General features: G+C 47.7%; 2 protein-coding genes across 4 annotated transcripts in view; both read right to left on the minus strand.

Annotated features, from left to right (window-relative positions):
• Positions 1 to 526: 526 nt before the first annotated feature.
• Positions 527 to 11,615, minus strand: CEP68 (centrosomal protein 68). Of its 2 annotated transcripts, none has more exons than XM_075035553.1 (7): positions 11,592 to 11,615; positions 6,934 to 7,356; positions 4,926 to 6,380; positions 3,470 to 3,592; positions 3,148 to 3,244; positions 2,099 to 2,253; positions 527 to 956 (listed from the first exon to the last, which is right to left on the minus strand). In XM_075035553.1, exons 2-7 carry the CDS (start codon positions 7,312 to 7,314, stop codon positions 906 to 908), a joined length of 2,262 nt encoding a protein of 753 aa, XP_074891654.1. In that variant the 5' UTR covers positions 7,315 to 7,356; positions 11,592 to 11,615; the 3' UTR covers positions 527 to 905. The 2 variants fall into 2 exon arrangements, with proteins under 2 accessions (XP_074891654.1, XP_074891653.1); XM_075035552.1 differs by lacking the exon at positions 11,592 to 11,615 and adding an exon at positions 10,650 to 11,554.
• A 1,676-nt stretch (positions 11,616 to 13,291) lies between these two features.
• SLC1A4 (solute carrier family 1 member 4) overlaps positions 13,292 to 18,913 on the minus strand; it is a 43,647-nt gene continuing 38,025 nt past the window's right edge. For both annotated transcript variants that reach the window (XR_012651643.1, XR_012651644.1), the window contains 4 exons: positions 18,224 to 18,375; positions 15,807 to 15,942; positions 13,611 to 13,678; positions 13,292 to 13,435 (listed from right to left, as the gene is read on the minus strand). The gene's annotated coding sequence lies outside the window, so the exon portion shown is untranslated. The remainder of the gene's footprint in view (positions 13,436 to 13,610; positions 13,679 to 15,806; positions 15,943 to 18,223; positions 18,376 to 18,913) is intronic.

Below are 18,913 nucleotides of genomic sequence, written 5' to 3' on the forward strand. Positions count from 1 at the left end.
TGATGCACAAGAACATGATGATTGCTATTTAGTTTAAAGGTTAATTAAAGCCAAGTACTAACATTCTGTAGTTGGCTGCAACTTTTTGGCCACTTACCTTGTTATGCTGCTTCAGAGATACCCTTTTCTGTTGCAGAAAGTGTTTGGAAACCCTTTATGAATGTTTTTTGAGCACTGATGAACTGCACTAGCTGTAAGAGGGGAGAGGCACAACTCTTCACCCAGGGAAACCAGCACAGCACTAACACAGCTACTGCAAATAACAGGTGACAGCAGTTCATAGATAACTTGGTTCTTCCCTGAGTGTACTCACCTGCTTACTATTTTATCAAGATTCATACAGCATATTGGCTCTTCATGTTCATGCATAAGGAAACTGAAAGTTAAATAGGCTCTGCTTCATCAGGGAGTGGTAACTATAACCGAGAGTTCAGTTTGCTCCCAAGAACCAGGAGTTGCTACTTCTTGGCTTCTAGCACCTATTTTTGAAGAGCATAAACAAAACATGAGAACACAGCTATTAAAATCACACGGCTTTACTTAGAAGTGAGTTGCACAGCACACTATGGATTACTCGGTTAAAAAAAACAGCGCGTTCCTGACATTTTGCCAACACATGGAACAAGCCACTTCTTAAATAAAAAAGGAAAGCTACGTTAAAAAACAAACCAAAAAAAGGCCAGCTGTACATTCCTCACAAAACTTCCCAGTGTAGTCAGCACTATTAACTAGACATCCCAGTAGCCAAATAACTGCTGTACAGCTCGCCTTTCTCAAGCCACAGTAAAAAAAACCCCACAAACTGAAATCAGCCCAGCCTGGCTGACTCCAAACACAGTGATCATAGGTATTTGGCATCTCTGCAAGAGGTGAAAGAGGTGGTTTGGTGGTTGCTGCATTTCTTCTCAGCCATCCCGAGACTGGCTAACAAAGCCCAGGTCTGATAGAGGCAGCACCTGAAATAAAAGGGATTAAGTTTGCTACTGTGCTTTGGCTGCAAACCAACAAACAAACCAAACCCCCATGCTATACTTAAATCAACTCCACATATGCTCAGTAGTGTAGAGGTTATAGTCAATGTATATTTAGCAATTTTTAAAAGAAAACAAAACACAAACTACTTAAGCTATTGTTACTCTCCTTTAAAGTACAGGAAATATTTTTTTGCCTTTGCAACTCCAAATTTTAAGGCATGCCGTGGAGTCGGCCATGGGGAAATCAATGCTCTGAGCTAATGCGGGGGGGTGGGGTGGGGGTGGCAAGGTTATCCTGCAGATCCTAAATTCCTACAGCTTGGTGCTTAGAAGCCGTTAACAGCCTTCCTGGTCTCTGGACCCAGCACCTTGCTAACACCCATGATGATTGTTTTGTACAGACACGATTTTATAGTGATTTCCCAATCACAGTGTGAGTGGCTGAGGGCTGTGGTAGCATGCAGCTGACCCCATTGATACTGCTGTGCCTCTGCCCTCAAACACCACGCACCCCTCTGCCCCTTTAAGCTAATGCTCCAGCCATGCCCTCCTGAAACACTTTTGTCTCTGCAGTTTTATTTGAAGGAAGATGTTCAAGAAATCAGCAAACAAGTTTTCTAGCCCGTATTTTACACCCAAATTAACTTGCATCTTTTTCCCTCTATGACAGGGCAAGCAGCATTTTTCTCTGAGAGAAAAAAAAAACCAAAAAACACAACAACCAACCAAACAAAAAAATACCCCTTTCCCATCTTCCCTCTGCTGTCCAAGTGATTTCAGTAGAGCAGCTGTGTGTGCTGGGCAGACTGCTGATGATCCCTCCACCCTGACTGACAGCGACCTGCCTGCCGGCTCCCTGGGTCCCTCCGAGGAGCTGCCATCGCTCTCATCCTGATCTTGGGTTTCATCACACTGCTCTTCCCCTGACACACATTTAAAGACGATGGGGCATCCATTTTGAGATCGCCCTTGCTTTCTTCTCCTTTTAGGCTTTCCAAACGTCACATTAAAAGAAAAAGTAATAAAGCCTGATGTATAGTGTTAGCTAATTTAAGTGTTTTATCTTCCTACACTTCCCTCCCTCTCCTCCCACCACAGAAAGGCTGGTTTGCCCCCCTGCTTACCCACTGAGCAGCTGTCTGCTGCACTCCCTTGTCCTCCATCCCGTTCTCACCCTGCATGGGACCCACAGCAGCTAGAACGGATTCGTACAAGTGCTCCGCGTGGCTTTCTAGCTCTTCTGACTGTTTTGCAATCAAACCCAGCGTGTCTTTCAGAGCTGGAAAACAAAACATATGATGGAGGTGGTAGTAACGTGACAATTCATGTCTGTAAGAGCAGTAAGAGAGAGTTCCACTCACCCAGATGATAGACTTTTGAAGGAAATCAAGTGTTAGAAATCAATAAACTGATCTTCATCCCACCCAAGTTGTGATGCAGAGCTTGGAGGGGGTGGAAAGTGACCAACGAGGCTGCAGGTTAAAACTGAAGATACAGAAATAGGGGCTCCCAAAGGAAACCTTTGGGACTGTGTAAGAAAGCCCATCTATAACGCAGCACTTGACCACTAAAGCCCCTTTGGTGACTGCAGACCCAGCCCGTCCTTTAGAAATCCCTTGTGCAGGATGCACCAAATAACCAGAGCGACTGCCTGATGTGTGCTGTGCCACCAGCCAGGCTGGACTGTCTCCCCAAACTGGCTGCCAACACCCATCCTGGGATGCACCAAGTGCAAGCAGGGTGTGAAAATTGCCTTCTCCTGTGCTGGACAAAAGCATCTCCTCCCAGCTGCAGGCTGACAGCATCCCACAGCCCAGTGGGATCTGGCCATGCTGCAGTTAAGATAAAAACCTAAGAAGGGACCTGTAAGAGGCAGAAACCTATTCATCACCCATGATGGATGGCACGGCGCAAGGCAAGGGTCAAGGCGTGGTGCAGCTGAAAGTGCTCAGAAGTAATCGCTTCAAACCTCCAAGTCACCTCACCTCCAAGTCTCCAGACAGCAATGGAGGTGTAAAACCCTTTTCACTCCCATACAGCTGCCAAATGGCAAACTCTGCTCACCACTTCCACACCCACACTCATGTGGGGCCAGGGCTTTCAGGGGGCAGACGCTACGGCCAGCATCACTGGCTGTGTCCACGACCAGCCCTGCTGAAGCGCTCCTCCTCACCTGGCGAATTCGATGCCATGCAGTCAAGGAGAGCTTCTCCCCTCTCCAGCACGCTCTCCGTCAGGCTCCGGTGGTTGGCCACATCTTTCCTGAACTCCTGGGAAAGAAAGGGAAAGAGGAGTGCTGCTTAGAAGCGTTTTTGGAAGAGAGACACCTGCAGCAGGTCACCCAGGGAGCAGTTTCCCCCAAGCAGGTTCCCAGTACTCCGATTCGGCTTTGCACACTCGATGCACCCTGCATCGCCTGCCTGGACCATGCCAGCAGTGCCTTGCTTCCCACTACTTGCTGCCCGCAGCACCGAAGAGTGCGGAGAAATACCTACCAAGTAGCGGTGCAGCGATGCCTTCATGCTCTCGGCATCCAGCGAGGCTGGGACCCAGCTGTCGGTGATGTCTGCGACGTTGTACAGCCAACGAATTAGCTCTTCCAGCTGGCAGCAAAACATCTACTTAACGAAGCATAACAAAAGGGGTTACTGATCTATTTTGGCAACAAAGACACAGCAGAGACAGGAATAGGTAAGCCAGTGGTGTTTCAGAAAGCACCTGCTCCTTGCTCCTCTCCTGCCCACCCCCCGCACACAAACATCCCTAAGCTTGGGAAACCAAGGATCAACAGAAAAAGAAAAAAGGCAAAAACCCCTAAACACACCCCAAACCCACTGTGTGGCAAGAATTGAGGGTCACCATGAAATTGCTGCTATGGAGGTGTCAGAAGCCAACGGCACCCAGGCTGAAGGAAGAGGTTTGCCTCCACCATCTCCCAGCCAGAGAGACACCCTCCTCCTCACCAGAGCCATGCAGTTAATTTGCAGTTGCTCTTCCCCAAGGGTTCATCTTGTTCAATTAAGTGCTTTCATTTATTTTTAAAGCGTCTCAGTAAGGGATTATTTTTGTAAGATGCTGCACAAAACCCAGGGGTCTCTGCTCTCACTGAAACCAGAGTCCAGCCCTGCTCCTGCTCCTCGGGGTTTTGCTATAAAGCTGAACTGCTTCTCCCTGGCACCGTGATTTCGGGCGACAGATAAACCCTAATGCTGACAGTAGAAAAGACCCTTTTATTCCCATGCAAGAGGAGGGGATGAAATGCACTGGTGTTTGTAGCTATGTGCACGATAATAATTACTCTCTTGCAAACAGCTCAGCATCGCTTCCAAATTCAGCCTGGGGCTGGAGTGGGGAAGAAGATGGAGGGGAAAGTGGGGAATAATCCCCACTGGCCAGGGAGCACAGCACTGGTGGCAGGATGGCCATGAGGCATCACTTGCCCAAAAAAATAAAAATTCACAAAATAATTCAGAAACTCTTCAGAGAAACCCTGCCAGTTCTGCCTGGCCTTGTTATACCCTTAAGTAGGACCCAGTTTGGGGAAGACAAGAGAACCTGGGATGAAGGGCAAGGCCAGCCACACCACATTAAATAGCTGAAGTGATGGGGCAGGCAGCGAACACAGGACTTCACGCCGGTCTAGCCCCAACCATGGCTCTCGCATCTTCCCAGTGCAGTGGTGCTGCAGGACGGGCGGGCTGGGGGAATCCAAGTGCCCCATTTCCACTGAACCTAGCCCTGTGATGCTGAGCCCCAGGAAAACTGAGATGGGCTCTTGCTCCTTCAGAAGAAATTATCTGCTCCAGTGAGCCCCCCTGCATAAATTACTACCAGCTGCCAGGCAGCAAACATCATGCAGAAGGGGGAGCCTTAATTAACTGTGCCATAAACACAGGCAACATTTTATGTGAGATCTTCCCATAATAAACTTTATTTCTTGTCTCAGCGTACCTTAACACACTGGGCAAGGGACTCGCCCTCCTGGCTCTTCTTCAGATACCCCTTGACCCGTGGTTCATTTAGGTACGTCCCATCCAATGTGCCCCTGAGACTGGTTGGTACATGAAGCCCCTGCAGAGGATCCCTATAGATCCGGCCACATGATTCAGTGTCTTCCCAGCTGGGCTTTCGAGAGCTGCAGGGGTGCCACAGCCCAGCATAATCCTCAATATTACCTCTTTTGTCCCTGCCACCCACTTCTCCAAAAGGAGCCAACTCAGATGAAAGGGGCTGCCTGCCGTCACTGTGATGTGGAAGGTTTCGGTGGTTGTGCCCAGGCGTTCTTACAGTTAAGGAAAGATTGGACAAAAACTGAGCCAGCCTTTCCAGCTCCTGCAGTCTCGGAGGCAGGGAGAGAAATTCTTCATCACCCTCCCACTCTTTCCTCAGGGGGAGCACTCCTGTTGTAGGTAAAAAACTACTAGTGCTTTTTGCCTGCCCTTTGTAGTTTGGAAAGGGGCTCCCTCTGGTGCACCAGCTTCTCCCATCTGCAGCAGGGCGGCCAGATGAACCTGGCTTAGCTGACTCTGTCATTACATCCTTAGCAGAATCTCTAGAAGGACGAGAGGAAGCACTCTTTGCAAAGGATGCTTTTGCAATAGGTAAAGGTTCATAGTATGAGCCAGCTCCTGAGCGGCCTCTTTTTCCAGGCCCTGGGGCAGAGAACCTGTCTGCAGAGGCCACGAACCCCCAACGTCCATTTTCTCCACTTCCCCGAGCCTGCCCACCTCGGCCGTAGATGCTGGTGGACCTTGACGTGCCCTCAGGGGAAACAGAAAAGCTGTCCAAACCTATTCCTGAATCGTGAAGGAAAGGCTCCGGCATCTTTCCCAGCTTGTATCTTGGCTTCAGCGGATAGGCATAATCCAGCAAGTCCTCGTACTCTTTATTGGGATTCCAGTGGGGTGAACGACGGTCTGGAGATGGGGGTAATGAATCTGGTATGGCACATGCCCAGTAATTGGCTTGGTATGATGACATCTCCCTGATGCGCTCCACGGTGGTGCGGTCATCAAGCAGAGGACTAAAAAGCTTGCGTGCCCGCGGTGCCCTGCCTTCTGCTGCAGCCCACCAACAGCACAGGTCCCGGGTGGCAGTGCCTGCAGGAGAAGACACATCTGCGCTGGCCGGCATGCTTTGGGCCGGCTCTTCAGAGAGGCCATTTTCTTCTGAAGACAGAGTGGAGAAGCTTGATGCAGAGTGGCTCCGCAGGGCACTCTCGGGGCTGGGTGAGGTCGGGGGCCGCAGAACCTCTAGGGTGGAGGATAATGGTGATTGAGCTGCCAACCTTCGGTTCCACTGGCCGGCATGGGCATCGTGGCAGCTGCCAGCAAGGATGCTCTCCTCTGCAGAGCCGCGCTGGCTGGGAGGGCTGGATGCCGGCTCCCAACAGCCTGATGCCTTCACCTGCTTGAGGACAGGGGGAAAAAGGAATGGGAGAGAGGGACGCAAAGGAACGGGAGAGAGGGATGCATAAAATGAAGCACAGCATCCAGACAAAAGGCTCCTCTGTGCTGGGACATGGAGATAAAAGCCCAGCCCTGGACTTGCTCTGAGAGGCTGGAAGGGGAACTCTGTTCTGTCTGCGGGACAGCACACAGCTGCCCGAAGCCCAGAGTGGGGCTTGTTTTTAAGTAAAGGCATCCCAAGGGCTTGAGAAGCTGCACGAGTCATTTGGCAGCAAGAAGCACTTATTTAAGGAGCCCAAGAGGCACTTATTTAGGGAGCCCCGTCACAAGCGACTTTCCAGCTCCGTGGTGGCAATACAGGAATGGAGGCAATGGCTCAGGTGTCAGAGCCCAAGCCCTTCCCCACCGTACGGCTCAGCCCGGGGCTGGGGTTGGCACACTCTGGCTGGAGGAGATAGAAAGCCCTGCTACGACAGCCCAGACAAACAAGTCCCCACCTCACCTGGGACCTCCCAGTGATGCAGCAACACCTGTACATACAACACTCTCACCTGCTGCTCTTCTGGGGAAAGAAACCGGTGGCTAACATGATGAGGCACATCGCCGTCGACAGCTCTATAAATTAACATCTCTGTCTCTGAGAGGCTTGCTCTTTCTCTGGGAAATCTGGATGTGGATGCTGAAGACACTTCTTGGCGACAGCTCGAACCTCCCTGGGTAACGCTGGTGGCCAAGCGACTGCGTCCCCTCATTGCCATGCTCTCCATCCCCTGTGAGCAGGGTGTGGCTTCCTCTGCCCCTAAAAGCTGGTGCAGGCTGTCCATTAGCTCCGGGTAGTCTGTCTCCACCTCTGTGCAGTCCCACCTACCATCGCCTTCAGCCTTCCCACTCAATGAGGCTTCAGAAGGTGATTTTCCCACATCCACGGCCATGGGGACAGAACTTCTGCAAGATGATGCCAAGCCTTGGACGCTCTGAAATACACAACACACAGTAGTGGCAACTCACCGTCTCCCCTTGTCTCCATGCCAAGTAAAGAAACTGAGTACGTCTAATAATGAAGATCTTAAGCATGTTCTGGGTCAGACCCCAAAAATCATGAAGTCGCATCTTGATGTGTCAAGTGGGACAAAGGAAAGAGCAAACCTTCATGTCTCAGCAGTGTTTTCTGGTTTCGAGGACATGACACACTGGGAAAATCTAATTAAAGCTCTGGCCACACTGAGAATAAACCTGTGCTTTATACCTTGCCAGCATGGTGCAAGTGTCTCCTGAATTAATGGCCAATTTCACAAACAGTTTGTGCACCATGAGGTTACAGGGCCCAAAAGAGACATCATTAACTAGGATGTAAAGCACCTATTAGTGCGACTGAGTCTTGAAGGCTGTTGGGGTGGAAAGTTGAGGGGTTTTTAAGAGACAAACTCAAAACCTTGAAATGGAAGCCACCCAGAAGTGAGAAGTATATATAAAAAATTAGAGGGAGAGGTAGGAGGCTGTAAAACCCAAACTTGGTGCTTAGCTCTGCAGCTTCTACCTCAATTCATGAAATTAACTCTTTGTGAAATTAATTAATGGAAATACTTGCTCAGCCAATGATACGTTTTCAGGCGTGCTGTAGAGCCAAGCCCATCGCATCTTGCTGCAAATCCTTCTAACATGAGGTATTATTCTTGAAGCCTGAGCCCTGGGTACTCCACACAGGGAGGTGCTCCACCATCACCCTCTCGCTGCTGCAGCAGGACAACTGATAAGCCACATCAAGGAGACCCAATACAGCACACGGGAGATCTTGTTTTGCGAACACCAGTCAGAGCCAAGCACCTCTTGTGTTCACCAAGCTAGCAGGACTCAAAAATACTCTCAACATAAATGACACTTTGCGGGCTCCCCACAGAGCATCGAAACAGGCACTGCCAAAATCCCCACATGTAGGCTCTGTGACACTCAGTCACAGGTGGGCATCCTCAAAGCCCCAGCAACACTGAAGCCTCTTCCAGCAGCTCCAGCCCAAAGCAGGTTGCCAGCATTAGGAAAACACTGGTAGAATGGTTTTGCCAGTATTCACCCAGCTAGTGCCGGGCTAGCGATGGAGAGTCTAGCCAAGGGAGCATCAACAGTAAACTCAAGTTAAAAAGAAAAAAAAAAAAAAAAGGAGGAAAGAAAGTATTCCCAAACAATACTTAGAAGTGGGAAGCAAGTTGATACTCATACCCTCCGTCAGCTTTTTTGTCGTGATCTCGTTTTATGATCCACCCCTCTGGCAACAGGGGTTTTCCCACGGGCAGAGCCCATGCATGTGAACAAAGAGCAACGGGGCGATGCGCTGGGTCTCCAGGGGAGACCAAATCCCCAGCACAACCCGCAGCAGGCACTGCAGCTGCCTTCCCCCTCCCTGAGAGCTGGCAGCCTGTACAACTGCCGGGCAGCTATATTCAGCACAGCAGCAGCTGCATAGAGGGCAAGTAAAGCCTGGGATGTCCCAGCCCTCCAAGCAAGCCGTGTCCCTCTGCTGACACCTGGACTTACCCACTTGATCGCTTAAGTCACTACTGAATACAACCCTACGCACATCACGTCATCCTAAAATTGACCGTATTGCGCTCTTTTTCCCCCTAAAAAGGTTGTATATCCAAACAAAATGGCATAGTAATTGCAATAAACGTAATTGATAAAAGTACCCCTGCTAAATTCCCTATATTATACAACAATATATCATTAAAATATATGTAAGCATATATATCTTGTTTAACAGAAGGTAGATTTCTGATGCTAACAAGAAGAATATCTCAAACCACTCACGAACCCACGTGTGTTTCCCACATAGCACGTGTGGGATTTCTTCACGTATCCATCACAGGTTTTTAGGGCCAGAGGTCTCCTGAGCCCCAGGAGGCAGCTCCATGTCACCTGCCAGCCTTCACCAACTCCCATTCAGTCCCCCTGAGTTAGTTTTGCTTAGACAGTCAGGCAAGCAAGTATTAGCAAATCGAATGCCAAATCCAACATACAGGTAATTTAAATGCCCAGAAAATCCCCTGAGATGTATTTGTTTACCAGCTTTGAAAGCCAGGGCCTTGGCCACAAGGAGAAACGATGCTCGCTCGCTGGCTGGATTGCTCCTCTTCCAACCAAAATCTCATGAGAAAAAAGCTGCCGGGCTGACAAATCATAAGGTACCACGTATTAAATTCCAGGATCTGTTTCAGAGCCTAAAAGCCTGCTTCAAATTCACCATTTGGGGCGCTTTCCTCCATGACAGGAAGCAGGTGATTCAGCAGAGAACATAACTAATTATCACGACATGAACAGGCATCTCACCAGCTCTAATCCCTCCTTGCACATACTGGCAGCACTGTACATCCAAAAATGATCCAGTAGATTTAAGTCTTAACAGAGAGGGGAGTGCTGGACACCACAGCTTTGGACATAAATGCCTCAACAATCAGTTCTGTTGTTGGGCAGTGATTTTAAAAAATATGTAGAAGAAAGAAAAGTTTAACAAGGCACCACTGCAGACTTTAAAGTTTTAAATTGAATGTGCAGTAATAAACGATCGACCTCGGTACCTCTTTATTTTTAAGAAGATGCCACATTAAATTCAAAGTGATGTTGAACATCTTTCTCTCCATCAGATTTAGCGGCTTGAGTCGTGTGTCAGTCAGCCCAGCAAAAACAACTATAAAAAACATATATAAGCTTGGCCTTAAATCTGAAAAGGATGTGTTAAGCAACATTTAAAAAAAAATTATAGGTCACAACCCATCTGTTATTTTTGTAACTACACAGGAGCGCAAAGGCTGAACTATTCTGAACTTTCAAGACTATTTGTTGATCTTATGGACACAGCATGGAGTGATATATATTTCTATAACACCATCAGTCTTTAAAAAAAGAGCAAGTGCTGGTTCGCAGGTTCATTAAATCTCCAGAAGCTAATTGGAAGCTAAAGAGAGACTGGGAAACCTGCCAATACACATGAGTAAGAGTAAATCTGCTTATTTCAGAATTTGTAAGGATATTTAAATGGACACCAGAGATTTCACTGCCTTTTCAAAAGCCTCTAATTCAGGCAGCTAATTTCAATTAATTTCAGGGAGAGCTGGACACCCAGCCACACTTGGATGCAAATTAGATGGGAAAGTCACACACATCCAGTACACAGAATGGTCAGGCAAGAAGTCATATTTAAAAACAGAATGAAAATGCTAATGCCACAAAGTGCAACTCTCAACTACAAGAGCAGCTAAAAAACAAGGTTTCTCACCATTTTCCAACAAAACCACAAAAATTCAGAGCTCAGGTTGCCAGCGGTAGAGACGCATCAAGATTAACCCTCACGACGAGAAGCAAGCCCAAATCCTCAGGCAGGACTGACACAGCTCTGCAGAGGGACGTACGACCACAGCTTTAGGCACGATGGAGACTTTCCACTGGCATTAAAACAACATGAAAACTGCCAGAAATTCCAGCTAGACCCGAGCCCTCAATTGTCTCACCAGCAACGGGGCGGCTCAGAAGCAGTACCCGTGACTGGTTTTTTTAGATAACAGATGAAGGCAGTGGCTGTTTCATTCATTTCAACGGGGGAAGGTCCACGGGGACCTCTCAGTTAAAGCAATCCCTGAACTTTTTCACGTCGTCAAAACAAAGCTGCCTGCCAAAGAGTTGCATAAACCCCAGCAGACAAGAAGAGCTGTCCCAACGAGAGTTATCACTTGGCTGGCGGACTTCAACAAGAGCAGCGGACGCTGATGGAGTTTCCGTCTCCCACCAGCCCTGGTTTTGCTGGGGAGGAGCTTTTTGTTGTTGTTTTGGGGAAAAAACACACTGCTCTTGCCTTTCAGGCCTGTGGAATGTGAGTTTTGGGGTTTTTTTTCCTTTTCTTGCATGCTTCCACCCGAAAAGCCTTTCCGCAGCTGAAAAAATGGTACATTAACAAAAAAAAAAAAAAAAAAAGAAAGAAAGGCAATAACGCCGAGGAGGCACCGCACCCTGGGGATGCCCGCGCTGAACTGCTGCAGACACGGATGCAACGCGCCACGGGTAACGGGGACGGGCTTCCAAAGGGAAAGCCGCCCGCTTCCTCCCCGCCCGCCCCCCGGGACTCCCGGGCAGCACCCGGAGCTGCTGCTCCTCCGTTCCGCGCCGTTCCGTTCTCCCACCCGCCCCCGGGGACCGCCACCGCCTCGCCCCGGCCCGCACCTACCCAGCGGCGACCACCGCCGCCCCCGCCGCCACGCCCCCCGTCCCGCGTCCCAGCCAATGGGAGCGGCGGACGCTGCGTCACCAGGGGCGCCCTTGCGTCGCGGCAGCCAATGGGAGCGGAGCGTGGCGCTGGGCCCCGCGGCGCGGCCGTGACTCCACCCCCGTCGCCCCCGCCGCTGTGCGGGGAGCGGCGACCCCGCTCCGGGCCCGCCCCGGCCCCTGGCCGAGCAGGGGTGGGGAAGGCGAATTCGCCGCCTACCGCCCGGGACCGTCGGGCGCTGCCGTTGCTGGAGCAGCGTCACCTCCAGTGCCCTTGAGGAGCTTGTTGCGACTTGAGGGCGTTTCCTTTTATCCCATAGATTGACCTTCCCGGGGCTGAGCTGTGCGCTGGCAGCCCCCGCACCTCCCCGGGCGTTACCGCGCTGTTTCTGGGGTGGAAAACCATCTCAAAATGGTAGTGCATGAGCAATGACTGCACGTGTAATGGCAAATGGGTTTTAGCATCCTACGAGCACGACGCAAAGCCCCTTCGGCCACCGGAGGAGGTGCCGGTGCAGGACCTTCCTCCGATGTAGCAGAGCGGGGCCTGGTTCAAGACCAGGCTGCCAGCGAGTGCAGAGCCTGGCCGGCGGATGCTGGTCGTGCCCTGCCCTTCGGGCAACTTTCTGGGTCGATCCTCATGCCTTTCAGGCTTTGAAGCAGGCTGCTCCGGCGTTTGTAGCCGGCCAGACCCTTCCTTCTTTGGTGGCTGGAGCGGCTGTGTCCCAGCATGTGCCCATGTCCTGTAGAAAATACAAACCTTTCCCCTTGTTTCTGTCCATAGGCTGATTCTGGTTTTTGTCTGCATCATCTGCTCCTGGAGTTTTATTTCTTAGATAATGCTGAGATTTCCTGGAGGTCAGTTATTTGATAAAGCACTTTATGAACAATGTTGCTGCCAGCTTTTGACCGTGAAGGACCAAAGAGACGTTTCGGGTTTGCTCAGCAGTTGGGCGGCAGGGTGAGGGGAACAACACAGGTATCCCAAGTCCCTGGCTAGTGCTTCGGTCCACTGGCCACATTCTTCAGCCCTGCGGCGAGTTCCAGCTCTGCCACCCCGTGTGTTATGGTCCAGATTGCCAGCTGCTGTGACCTGGGTTTATTCTACTGACCTCGGTGGAACCGGCCCCATTTACCATCCTGGAGGATCTTGCTTTTTCTCTCTAGAGAAACAGAGTGCGAGTATCTTTTCCAGGGCTGCTTCAAAAAGTGGAGCTGTAATGCCATGGTATAGCATGGTACACTGATCTCAGAAGAACTCGCAGCCAAGAAAAAGCCCACATCACCTCTGTTCCTGCATAATATTTCTATATTTGGGGCTTCTTTGATGAATGTTACAGCTGGTCTTCCAGAGGGCAGCACATCCCCCTGCCTCAGATGCACGCTTCTCAGAGTCAGCTTTTTGTTAGAATTCATGTAGGCAAAGCCCTTGTGAAAGAAAAGTGCTTTAAAAATGTTTATTGCTTATTCTCCAGGGAGCCGGTTGCCTGCCAGTAGAGGCCATGATGATTTCAGGCAAGTCAAAAGACTGAAGCAAACACGGATGGGTCATGATTCATACCCAAGCTTGGCTGTTTTTAGCTGGTTTAAATTACTTGCAAGCTGCCAGACATTGTTCTCGGAGCTGAATAGCACTCGGCTGTGGTCTCAGCCCCAGCAGGAAAGGTTCGCATCCTGTTTCACCTCCGATCAAACGAGTGCCAGGATGTCTACAAGAACAGCCGCAGCGCTGCAAAATCTTTCCCATCTCCTTGGGCTCATGCTGAGAAGGTGTCAATAAACAAGGGTGGGGGATAAACTGGTGATCTAAAGGAGAGATTATTTAAGAAATTCAGGGAAACGATACCGATTTCTTCCACTGACATCTGGCCCTCTTTGTTAAGAACTTTGCTGAAGAGAAACTGGCTTATTCAATCTACAATACAGGGTCAAACCCAGCCAAACTCTGACCCAAAGTCACTCAAGGCTGGGAAATACTCACATGGATATTTTCTTGCTGATTTGAGACCTCGGGATTCTTTCAGACTTGTGTTTTTCAGCAAGAAGGTTCTGCAGCAAAGACAAATAGTTTCACCACATCTGTGTATGCAATAATTCAGCAGTAATCCCCGTACCTATGACATGAAGTAGAGCTTACTTACAGTGATCAGATTTGAAAGTGGTGCATTTCTAGTATATGAGAAGCTGGGATATGAAGGCTCCATTTTCTTCAAAAACTTCTACCTTCTTGGTGGGAGTATCCATATTTTTGTACAGAACTAGATCCATCAGGAGCACCAGCTGTATGTGTCCTGAGTTTTAATATGCCCATAAACAATGATGTGCTGGAATCCAGAGTTTTTGGCACATCAATTTGTAATTTCTTTCTACATTGAATGGTCTCACACTATAAGCCAGTTAACACTCTGCGATGAAACCTGAAGCCTGGATGTGCCCCATATGCTCTTGCATAGCATCTGCACTATCTTGGGCATCAAATTTCAGTCTCACAATGCAAATGTTTGGGATGGATGAGATGTCAGCAAATGCAGGGGTTGGACCTGACCTATTTGTTCCCAGAGCATTGCTAGCAATATTAATAGAGTACCGCTCTAGAGTGAAAAGAAAAACTGGTTGTAATCACTTTGCCATCCTTTGGCCACCAGTATGGCATTATCTGTGGGGAGGATTTGCCTGCATTTGGAAAATTATTCCATTTCTGATTCTGTGCCTCAGACAGCCAGAGAGTTAATATTACATATAATACACGTGCCATCTTCCAGTGTTAACTTATCATCGAGGTGGGAAGGAGCTGCCACAAGATTTCTTTGCTTCTGTTGGCTACATCAAAGTGATTGACATTATTCCTCTTCTGTGTTAAAATTGCTCAGGCACTGATTTATAAAAATACCTATGTTGCAACCTGACAGCACCGCATTCCTCGCTCCTCAAGGACAGGCTGGCTGGCAAACTCTCCTACCCGTGGTTCTGGGCAGGAGCTGTCTTCGTACAAACTGCTCAGCACTCTGCTCACTGTGCACTTGCTCTGCCTAACCTCTTTTTGAAAGGTATTTGCAGGGAGAGGTCCTTCTCTCTCAGGATAACAACCCTTTTCTTTTCCCCAGAGGTCAGGATTTCCACATCTTGGACCGTTCCCTTTGTTCTCCTGTGGATTCTTACTCTTTGGGCCATGTTTCTTTGAAGGTCAACACCTAAACCTGGTCCAAAACTCCAGCACGGGCTTGGCTATGATTAGGCAGAACTGGTATGGTAGTCCAGGCTGCGTTCCTGTTTACACACCCTGGTACAGTATCTGCCTTATTCACAGCGCAGGGCATTGACTCATGCTTCTGACTGCCTGTAACTTCCTGTTCCTGATCCTTAATCTACCATTTCCTACCAGTATTAGTGCAGTTAATTACTCTCATCTAGATTAACTCTTTGCAGCCTCTGTTTACCAGAGCCTCTCTCGATTTTTCCAATGTTGCTATGAATTTCAGCCATGTGCTTTTCCATGTTCCCAGACCTTCTCCTCCAGGTGGGACATGCAGATTTTCTCTGTTCCAACATTTTTATCACTAATCAACTACTTATGGTTCTGGACCTACAGTAGGCCCCAGAGGAATCCAGTTGTTCAGCTGGACAGTCACTCTAGTAATGTCTAAAGAAGCAGGTTCAAACTCAGCCATGTTGCTTTAGCTTCTTTATAAAGTCATGAGAAGACTCATCAACAGCCTGCAAATTTTGCCTCACTCTTCAAGATCATCATAGCTGCTACTGCACTATTACTAAATATCTCCCCCAAAAGGTAGCTGCTTCTTTTTCTTCCTGATTTTGGAGAAGCACCTGAAAATATGACTTAAGCACACTCAAGGCAGCAGACACATGAAACATGTAAGGCAGGATTAATGAAGAACAGAGGAAAAACCAGAGTGACATCTATTTTAGTGTCAACATAGAAGTGCAGAGCAGTGCTAGCAGCTGGGCAATTTCAGTTCTTTACCATTCGGTTGCTCAGCTGGCCAGAGTGGCAGAATTTAGCCCAAGAAAAAGGTCAAACAAAAATTGCACTTCTGCTCTCTGCCACACGATGTACCCATCACACCACGAAAGGCCTGGCCAGACAGCCAGCAACAGGAGACCCAGCCATGAAGGCAGGTGTTTCAAGTTTCCATATTCCCCCAAAACATCTCCTTACCTCTATCCAGGCGTTCTGAAACACCCAAACAGCTGAACAGGGCTAGGTGCCGCGGTGCAGAGGGGGATGAATGAGATGGAGTCGGTGTGGTCCAGACACTTTGCCTTTCCTTTTGTTGGATGAAGGTGACACGTTGCTGTGAAATAAATAGGAGCCGGATGGTCAGGAGGTGGTGGCAGCTTTTGATACATGTGAATTAGAATGGACAATGAATAATTGGGATTAATTTTACTTTTAAATGTGAGATTTTACTGCTGCTTTCAGTAGGGAATATGGGGGATTTCCTTTTCATTGCTGGGATGTCTTGGGCCTTTGTCATTTGTGCGTTGTCCTGAGCAGAACCAAGAGGCTCTTCAAAACCAGAGCTGGGATCTGCAGGAACCAGTCATCAGTGCAGATTTGTAAAAGAAATATTGGGATTGGTCTGAATGAAAATCTGTTTATGTAAGCGTCAGAAGAAATAGCAGAGCAGGGGAGTTAAGAACAGCTTGTATTCATAACAAATTACACCATTCCCAGAAAAAAATTTGAGACTATGTTGTTTTTGTCAAGCCCAGGTCTGCACACCGATAAGACCATAGCACATTGCACACACAACTCATTCATGAAGAACTATCATAACAGGAGGATGGCAGCATATCACATCTCCCATTCCTTCTCCTGGCAGCCTAGCAAGAAGAGAGACTGCAGCAAAGGATCACCACAAAACAACTATCAATTCTTAAAGATTATTAAAGAACTGTCCCAAAACTGGGACAGTTAATGAAGATTTGACAGCCATCATCCCTTGTTGTGTATGTTGCATGCAAGTGATCAGGGCCAGACCACTTGAACAGCCATGTCTCATTGCTTGTGAGCATCAGTGAATGAAATCTGTAAGAGAACGAGTGTGGGCAGGTAAAATCAGCTTAAAATGTAAATAAATACCATATTCCGCTTCTGTAAGATCTCATACTGAGTTTGGCCACACTCATTTCCTACCTCAGCAAGAATGGTACTGCTAAAAGGACAAAGCCCAGTGCCTTCAGGATGGTCAGTGAGTCAAATTACTCGAGCCAATTATCAACGCAGAACCAAAGAAGCTTAATCTTGATGATTTGGTTGCTGTTGGTTGGAACCTACTTGGTTTGAGAGATTTGAGCTGCAAATGTTTGTAGGCCTCCCTCAAACTCTAGTAGCTGTAGGCATCGCCATCTAATTATACTCCAGCACAACATGATGAAGAGAATCCCGATCTGCCTGATTGTGTACATGTTTTGGTGACACAATAATTACAGTAATTTACATCGCACTGCTGATCACTATCCTGTGGAGATGGCAAAGTCTTGTTACCCAAGCCTGTGGAGTGGCTTTGTATTGCATGTCTGGTCCTAGGTTTCAGAGCGAGTTTGTAATTTGTCTGGTCCTTGGCATATATTTTGACAAACCCAACCCTTATGATTATAAGGATAACTTTCAAAACGTGGAAATAAATTCCAGCTGCTACCCTTCCTGCCCAGTTTAAAACCACCGGTATCTTCCGTAGCATGATGGCTTGACTCTTAACATCCAAGATGCAAGAACTTGCAAGAACAGCAAGTTAGCTGTAAACTTGCCAAGCTATTTTCATGCACATCACATCTCACAAGACCCCCCGAGAGGTACAAGGTACTTGTATGTTTGCTTGAATGCTCAAATGGGGAGATAGCAGATTTGATTTTCAACAAGCTAACATCAATCTACATATTTTAAACATGACCTGTTAGCACAGCTGTACCACACAACCTGTTCGACTCAAACGATTCATTTCACAGCAGAACAAAATGGTGTTGACTTTCGTTTAACTAACTTGCAAAGCACTTCCCTGTAATTATATCTATCTTAATCAGACAAACTGGGGATTAAAAAAAAAAAAAAAAGGACTGATCTGCTCCTTGGCTGTAATCGGATTTCCTCTGCAAATATTAAGTTACAACAACAGCAGCGGCTTTTGTTATAAATTTATTTTTAAATGCTTTTCTTCATGTGAACTAGACAAATGTGTGGCACCTGCCTGTTGAGCTTTTTAGAAGGCAGAAATGAGGAATATTTTCCCAAAAACTCTCTTCCTCTTAAAAAAAGATGAAATTAAGAAATTGGAAAGCATGTGGCCAGATTGGTAGGTGGTGGTAGAAAAACAGAATAAAGTAATTGAACTTTAATTAGAACTTCTTCCAACTTTTATCTCTCTGTTGAAATATCATAAGAAACTTTATCTATTTATCTATAATAATCCCTAGCAAGCTCTAATGTCTGGCTTGAGTCAGCTGGGACTCAGTCTAAGGCTTGACTCAGTTCTCATTAAAGACAATAAATCATTCCACATTTTTCCATGGGTCTCATAAAGCTTCATGTGTTTCAAATGGCAAGGCACTACAGCTCTGACAACCACCACTTACCTCAGAAGGTTTCAGAAAACCTGCTTGTTTTAGGCAGCAGCCATCATTGTATCCAAAGCTGACATTTGAATGGCTAGAGGATAAGGTTCAAGAGGATGTCTCTGTTAGCTCACTGGTCTAGCATTCCTCCAGGTATCTCCTCGGGGTTTCAGCTAGGAAGCGAGAAGACAAAGACACAACCATGGGGTCAGATAGGCTTTTTGGAAACAATCACATTGATGGTTTAATAAAATTTACATACCAAGACACAATACCAGTCACAATTTGTAAGTCATAAACAGGCAGGTCCTTCAAATTATATTTCTTTCTTCTGGTGCTTGCAATTCTTGCAAATTTTGCACCCATGTTTATTAGTTCTGGGACTAGAATTTAATGCTTGAAACTGACCAAACTACACTTACACAGTAGATTTTTTTTCAGGATTTGTTATGTTCTGCATTGTGCATCTCAGGATAAAATCTACCCTACAGAGGTGTAGGAGCATTTAATGGAAAAGTTTGATTGATAGCAAACCCAGGCCCTCAATTCTGGAACTAGCACACTGCTGAGACTGAACGCATGTGTCAAATGCAAAATTACTCTGAATTTACCAGTCTGGTTGCCTACTGCAAAGGATTTGCTAGATGATTTCTCCCACTCCTCAATCCTCCTCCAGGGAATAAAGTCTGTTTGCTTGGCAGACTAGGCAGC

The sequence above is a fragment of the Buteo buteo genome, chromosome 9 (assembly GCF_964188355.1).
Source record: "Buteo buteo chromosome 9, bButBut1.hap1.1, whole genome shotgun sequence".
NCBI classification, from domain to species: Eukaryota; Metazoa; Chordata; class Aves; order Accipitriformes; family Accipitridae; genus Buteo; species Buteo buteo.